General features: G+C 42.4%; 1 protein-coding gene and 2 non-coding genes across 3 annotated transcripts; all 3 read left to right on the top strand.

Moving 5' to 3' along the window:
* Positions 1-779: 779 nt before the first annotated feature.
* nop56 (NOP56 ribonucleoprotein homolog) lies at positions 780-6,712 on the top strand. Its single transcript, XM_039798047.1, has 12 exons — positions 780-1,017; positions 1,574-1,663; positions 1,736-1,850; positions 2,363-2,527; positions 2,747-2,945; positions 3,438-3,625; positions 3,927-4,078; positions 4,292-4,392; positions 5,107-5,255; positions 5,466-5,587; positions 5,830-5,943; positions 6,188-6,712. Exons 1-12 carry the CDS (start codon positions 1,015-1,017, stop codon positions 6,491-6,493), a joined length of 1,704 nt encoding a protein of 567 aa, XP_039653981.1. The 5' UTR covers positions 780-1,014; the 3' UTR covers positions 6,494-6,712.
* Positions 3,706-3,825, top strand: LOC120558250. Its single transcript, XR_005639079.1, has one exon. It is a non-coding gene; the product is annotated as a small nucleolar RNA SNORA26 (small nucleolar RNA).
* Positions 5,671-5,738, top strand: LOC120558246. Its single transcript, XR_005639075.1, has one exon. It is a non-coding gene; the product is annotated as a small nucleolar RNA SNORD57 (small nucleolar RNA).
* Positions 6,713-7,324: the final 612 nt, after the last annotated feature.

Here is a 7,324-nt window from a genome sequence, read left to right as displayed (position 1 = left end):
TACTTTTATGTTTTGATGTATTCACAATGTAAGCTGCAGCTGAGTTAGGCAGGAAAATTGCATCCCAATCAATCCAAGGAACCGCCCACAACTTCAAGGGAATATATTGTTGAAACTGAGAAATGTTTGGGACTGTAAAATGTAGAACCACGAGGGGAATACATCTTGCAGTCCGCTGCAGCGTAAAATCCTGTTCTGTCACGTCATTTCGTTATTAAATCTTTTTGTTAATCTTCAATGGACAAAGCCTCTCCTTTCATAAATTCAAGAAAACGCAACAAAACCCAGTGTGTTGGAGTACCCTTGGACGAATATTAGACCTCCAAGTGCCAAAAAACTGTACAAATAAATTAAATAAAAACATTAAAACATCAATGAGCCACATAGCATGGCATATTCCTTCATAACATGGGCACCATAGTTTATTTTGACTCAGTTCCATAGCTCCTGCTGCCATAAATAGCCTATACCCACCTAAGCACAAATGTGTATCAATCTGAGGCTAAAATGCACTGTTTACTCCTGTTTTAAAGCCCTTAGGCTAAATGTATAAACTGTGCTTTGACATCTCCCTCACTCTCCTGTTGCAACTGTCAAGGGGGACAACATCCTCAACTTGACTAGAGCTTTAATCAGACAAAGTGAAAACACCTGCAGGCTACTATAGTGCCTATAGCCTAACTTCAGATGAGAGCCACAGACGGAATAGAGATGAAGGAAAATGTTTTTTTGAGACGAAATATTTTTTAATACGAGCCTTATACTTTAATATTTTATTTTACTTCAATATTGGAGAGTGGCTTTCTGCTCTGTATGCAGCAGGTGGAGGTCATGGATGTATAATAACGGTGGAGCGTGGTTAAGCTTCTCCGTCGGGTCTCGCGGTGGTAGGCCGATATCGCGGTATTTGGGTCATGTGGCAATTTGCTGAAACGTATGATACAGCCGTCTTTTAGCCGAGGCGACCGAGCAGAGTAGACGCGTAGAGCGTGCTGCTGCAGAGATTTACTAATCATGGTAAGAGAACTGGTGCTGGGTGTTTGTTAACTACATAGTTTGTCATTGTAGGACACAATCGAAGCTCTCTAAGATTACCGACGCTTTAAGATTAGAAATTTCTTTTTTTTCTCAAGTTAACCTTACTACTGCCCAGTTAGGGGCCTTTCAACATGAGTGGAGCAGTTAGCCACCCATGTGGCTAACATTAGCCGGAATTTGTCTTTTAATTTGAACTACTTGGTTTCCCACTACAAATAGGCGTAGCGTTGTCAGTCGCATTGTCAGTCGCAGTTGAAACCCAGCGATTATTTTATTTTTTTTACTTTCAGCAGCAGCACATTAACGGTAGCTAGTGTTCTGGGCTAACGTTAGCTGGGCTGCTAGCATAACGTAGGGACTGGCCTATCAACACGTGGGTTCAAAACGACAACGTGGTTGCGTCTTAAAGTTAGCGTAATGTAAACCGAAGTCGGATTCAACTGTTATAAAGACTTGCATTAACCGTATACATTGACTGTAATATGGCAACATTTGTCGGTTTCGCGCCTTAATCCAACTATTTTACTTTCCGCAGGTGCTGTTGCACGTGTTGTTCGAGCATGCTGCGGGCTATGCGCTGTTTGCAGTCAAAGAAGTGGAGGAGATCGGCATGCTGCTACCTCAGGTGGGTCTTCTGTCTTTTTTTCTGTTTTAATGTTTTCCAGATGATGCAGAGATAACGGTATGTGTGTTTCAGGTGGAGGAGAGCGTGCTGAGCATTGGAAAGTTCAACAGCATGGTGAGCTTGGCTGCCTTCTTCCCCTTCAAGTCGGCCCAGGCTGCTCTGGACAACATTAATGCCGTTTCTGAAGGCAAGCGGATTTCCTACTTTGCGGCTGTATTGGTGTCCTCAGTTGTAATGATGTTTTATAATCTGTCAATCCACTGAGTTACTGTGCTGACAACTTAATGTTGAACCTGAACAATTGAAAACCAAAATGCAGCCGTGTTTGACTATGGTGACCTGGCAACACAATTTTTGTTGTGATCTTAAAGGTTTTATTTATCTAAATCAAAGTATGTAACTTCACATACTAGCTGTAGCCCAACATAAATTGATCAACGGGCAAAATATTTTTAGAGCGAAGAGAGCTTATCCCTTCTAAAATGGCTAATCCACATTCAGTTTAATTGTACGAATTTGTCTGGATTGGACTGACTACTTAATTGCATGATTCAATAAGCCTGGGCAAAAAAAAGGACCAGATTATATTAAGTCACATTGTCAGTGTCACTTCTTTCAAATGGCTTTGCTGCATAATCTAAGCTTTATTTCAATTAAGTGCATACAGATATATGACTAATCCCCCTCCTTCACTTGCAGGTGTGGTTCATGCTGACCTGAAGTTGTTCCTAGAGACAAACCTGCCCCTCTCTGGGAAGAAGAAAGCTGTGTTGGGGGTTTCGGATGCCAAGATCGGAGCAGCTTTACAGGAAGAATTTAGTATTTCCATCCAGACTGGAGGGGTGGTGGCAGAGATAGCCAGAGGTGAGTAAACAAATTCTCTCCCTTTGTTTACCCTGTTTGGAAAGATTATGCTTTTTGTTTGAATATAGGAAATGAGACTATGGCCTGTTGTGATGAAATATAGTGACCCTGAAACCCATGAAGGTGCATACTGAAAATCTGAACAGCCACTGGTAACATGCTGTTCTGCTACTCTTCCATTTAACCCAGATAAACCCTTTTTGTTATCTGTCCTGTCAGGTGTGCGTCTGCACTTCCACTCTCTAGTAAAGGGTCTGACTGCGCTGGCTGCCTCCAAAGCACAACTGGGTCTTGGTCACAGCTACTCCAGAGCTAAAGTGAAGTTCAACGTCAACAGGGTCGACAACATGATCATACAGTCAATTGCTCTGTTGGATCAGCTAGACAAAGACATCAACACTTTCTCCATGCGTGTCCGGTAAGGTTCCCCCTATCCCACCACTTAAAAAAAATATATGTATCTGTTGTTTTAAAGGGAAATGTTTCACTTAAGGCGAAGCTTTGCAGATTGTGGTTTTTCAGTGCTTGTGTGCAGTTCGACTGTCATTTCCTGTGTTGCATGGCAACGTCATGTAATTGTGTGGCCACACTGGTAACACAAAAACTTGATGCATGGTCAGTCAGCAGCTGACAGTTTGGTATACATTGGGGAAAGGTGTTGCCTGGCATGTCTTGTCAAGTTTTGGAATTGTAAAAAAAAGAGAATTTCCCTGACTATTTTTACTGTTGACATGACAATACATTCACGTATCTCCCTCTGCAACCATAGTTCGGTGAGGCACCATTCCCATTTTTCACATGTGCAGTCGTGTCAAAGCATGCCATGGATTTGTTGTGATTACTGACATTTGTAGCTTCTGACATTACAGTGGTGTCACAAGTTCTCACAATCATTGTCTTGTGTCGGCAGTGAATGGTATGGCTACCACTTTCCAGAGCTGATTAAGATCGTGCCAGACAACTCTACATACTGCCGCATGGCTCAGCTCATCGGAAACAGGAAGGAGTTGTCAGAGGAGAGTCTGGAGAGTCTAGAGGAGGTGGTGATGGACGCCGCCAAGGCTCAGGCCATCCTGGATGCATCCCGTTCCTCCATGGGTCAGTACTCAATTTCAAAACCTGCTCAATTGCACACCGCATTTGTCAAAGCACATTTATGACTACACCGTGCCCCTTATTTGCCCACCCTGGACCAATAATTGTCCTGGGTGACTAACACAGGGGGGCAGAGTATCTCTCTCATAAACCTGTAGTGAAGGCACAAATCCTCACTGCGGATCCTGTCGGGAGAAACAACCACACGTTGCATTTGTAAACTAATTGATAGTTGAAGCTGCCCAAGTGGGTGATTAGTAGTATCACTCTGCTCAACACATTCTCCTGCTCTGTTCTTCTCCAGGTATGGACATCTCTCCTATTGACCTGATCAACATAGAGAGATTCTCCAATCGTGTAGTGTCTCTGGCTGCCTATCGACTGGAGCTGCAGGAGTACCTGCGCTCCAAGATGAGCCAAGTTGCTCCAAATCTAGCAGCCTTAATTGGAGAAGTGGTAAGTGAAACTGATAACTTTTATATCTATAGATTTCTCTGGGACCAATGATGTTATACCAAAATCTGTCAATCCACTGAATCTGTGTGATGAAAAATATATCCGGTGCTGATGGTCCTCAGATGTGTGCTCAGTTAATCGAAGTCAAAAACCTTAATGGTAGTCCTGCAGTGCTCTCGGTCGGTGAGTGACGCTATTTTTTCTTTTCATTAGGTGGGTGCTCGTCTGATCTCCCATGCTGGCAGTCTAACCAACCTTGCAAAGTACCCAGCCTCCACCGTCCAGATTTTGGGAGCAGAGAAGGCCCTGTTCAGGTACTGGGGCACCCCCTCCCTGCTGGGGAAAGAAGTGGCTGCAGTGATGGCAGGGCTGGGCAGGAGCAGAGTAGGGTGACTGGTGAAGACTTTCTTTAAGTCTCTTCTAGAGTGATCCCTCTCGCCCTAATGCACTCCCACAGTCTGAGCAGCCATTTACAGCACTGAGGTAGAAAATCTGAAACTATTAGACTGGAAGCTTTGAACACACTTCAAATGCAAATGTGTCACTACTGTATGCTTTGAATTAAAAAAAAATAAAAACTTTTCCATTTGACAAATTGACATGAAACCTGAAGGAAAGTACAGTTTGTCAAACTCACCTAAACACAAGGATGAAGAGCTTGTTGAGCCAATAGATTTCAGATTGGTAATGCACCATCTCATCGGTGGCCATAATCTAGAGGTCATCTGGGTTTACAAGCACTCTAGTTGTCTGCTTGCCAATATTTTTGAAGTAATTTCAGAACTGTCCACATTGTTGTATGTGGTGCTAAAACCTCAAAGTGCCTTGGAACTTGGGAATTGGCACACAGTAGTTTGTCTCAGACTTCAGGTCCTTGACCTGAGTTCTCAGTACACAGTTCCTGAAAGAAAATATCAGTGGTACAGATGCAATTGTTGCCCATGGCTTGGATTTCCACTTGTGCCTATTGTGTTAACATTTTACTATTTCTTAAACTGTTGTGAAATACGCTGTATTTTTTTGCACAGAGCCCTAAAGACTCGTGGCAACACCCCCAAGTATGGGCTCATCTTCCACTCTACCTTCATTGGACGTGCCGCTGCCAAGAACAAGGGCCGGATCTCCAGATATCTGGCAAATAAGTGCACCATCGCCTCACGCATTGACTGTTTCTCTGGTGAGTAACGAAACCTTTTTTTTTTTTAGATGTCCAAGTTTGCTTCACAATGCATGTGGCATTTTTGCAATGATGTTCACATTTTTCGTCAACAGTATTCATCCTTTGGGTTGGTGGTGACAAGCTAATTCCTGAGCAAAGCCACGTGTCACTTTTAACTACTGTAATCCTCTGCTGGCTTTGTCGGTGATTTGTTAATGTTACTTGCAGAGGTACCCACAAGTGTGTATGGTGACAAGCTGCGTGGACAGGTGGAGGAGCGCTTGTCTTTCTATGAGACGGGCGACGTGCCACGGAAGAATGTGGACGTCATGAAGGAGGCTGTAAAAGAGGTGAGCTCAGAATGTGAGAAGCTGGGTGGTACTCAACAGGACATGAATAAATTGTCTATTAAAGTGAATTTGTCGGTCAATGCTGTAAATGATGACAAGTCTTTCCCCGACATCACTGTGAGGGTACAAACTGATTTAATGAGCCTGATGCAGCATTATGATTCTTGATTTATTTTTAAAAAATGTTTGTTTCACTCTGGTAAGTATAATTTAAAGCATTTGATTTTTTTTTCTTGTCTTAGGCTACTGATGTTGCCACTGAGATCAAGAGGAAACTGGAGAAGAAGGAAAAGAAACGCAGGAAGCGTGAGAAGAAGTTGCAAGAAGAAACCGGTGAAACCAACGGAGAAGTGGAGGTAAGCGTTGTATCTGACATGCATGTTTTGATTTGAGATCTGACCTACACGTGGTCCTGTCTCAGTGTACGACATGCTAAATTAGCTTGACTCCGAACCATTGGCTGGTCCCAAACAATGGACTCGATCACTGAAGAGAGTCAGACATTGCAGCCACTAGAAGGATATATTCTACATTAAGGCTAGCTAGGACTACTAAATCAAATCAGTATTGTCACTTAGTTTGTCTTTTTATTCCTTGCAGGCAGAGAATGAAGTGAAGAAAAAGAAGAAACAAGCGGCCGAGGTCATTGAGGTCGCAGCAGAGAGCCCTGCTGCAGAGAACGGAGCAGAGGACTCCTCTGCCAAGAAGAAAAAGAAACGAAAAGCTGAGGTAGAAATTCAGGCAGAGGAAGCCGCTGCTACAGATAACGGAGCGGAGGAAACGGATACTCCTGCCAAGAAGAAAAAGAAACGAAAGACTGAGACTAAGGATGCAGAGCCTGCAGAAGAGACTCCAGAAACTCCTGTGTCTGAAAAGAAAAAGAAGAAAAAGAAAAAAGAGACCTAGAGAATGTGGCCAAAGACTGAATCTTTATAATTGTGTACAGTTTCTTTTTTTTAACTCTTTAATTTGAAGCTTGTTTATGTAAGCAGCTATATGTTGTACTGTCTTTTATGGCAACCTTAAAGCAGATTAGACTGCAAATAAATGCTTAACTGTGCCTCAACCAGTGACCTTTACTTGTACTTCTGTAAATAACTACATTAAATTTTTTGACAAGAAAAACATGTTGACTGTTTTTTGCAGTTTCACAGGTTTCTTGCATGAATTGGTTGTCCATTTTTAGGACAACCATCTCATTTGACAGGTATCTATAGTACCTTTGGCAATTATCTGGCATCTTTGTACAGTATATCACTTTCCATGGACCTCTAAAAGCCACCTGCACAAGTGTCTACAGGGACAATGTCACCTGTTTGACTTTAAAACAGATGGAAACTGTTACCTGCCACAGGAATGCCAAGTAACTGTACAATAACATGCAGAATGAAAAGAACAGGGGATTTCTTTTAAAGCCTAATGGAAATAACTGCAGTATGTGTTGCTGATTAAATGGACAATTTTCCATAAATTGTGAGGGTGGACAATATTTGCATAAAATGTCATGTACCATCCTGGAACTTGTGTACCTAATAGCAAAGTTTGTAGTGTTCTGTACTGTATCCAGTCAGCTAATGTTGTGTACAACTCTATTGTATAGCTGCCTGTGAATTTGCTCAGTTGGTGACAACAAATCAAACTTTCAAAAGCTGTGTGCAAACCGTTGCAGTATTCTAGGATTGATTAGTGTTTTGACTCACTTTAACTGGTATCAAATGGTAAAAATAGTGGCCTCTA

The sequence above is a fragment of the Perca fluviatilis genome, chromosome 4, assembly GCF_010015445.1.
Source record: "Perca fluviatilis chromosome 4, GENO_Pfluv_1.0, whole genome shotgun sequence".
Taxonomy (NCBI): domain Eukaryota; kingdom Metazoa; phylum Chordata; class Actinopteri; order Perciformes; family Percidae; genus Perca; species Perca fluviatilis.
The sequence above is the reverse complement of the archived record's forward strand: the minus strand, read 5'-3'. Positions and strand labels throughout refer to the sequence as shown.

Bases quoted from the DNA above. Each gene is read 5' to 3' on its own strand.
- nop56 (XM_039798047.1), top strand. The intron at 2,946-3,437 runs GTAAGGTTCCCC...TTGTGTCGGCAG, and splicing joins ACTTTCTCCATGCGTGTCCG to TGAATGGTATGGCTACCACT. The intron at 4,079-4,291 runs GTAAGTGAAACT...TCTTTTCATTAG, and splicing joins CAGCCTTAATTGGAGAAGTG to GTGGGTGCTCGTCTGATCTC.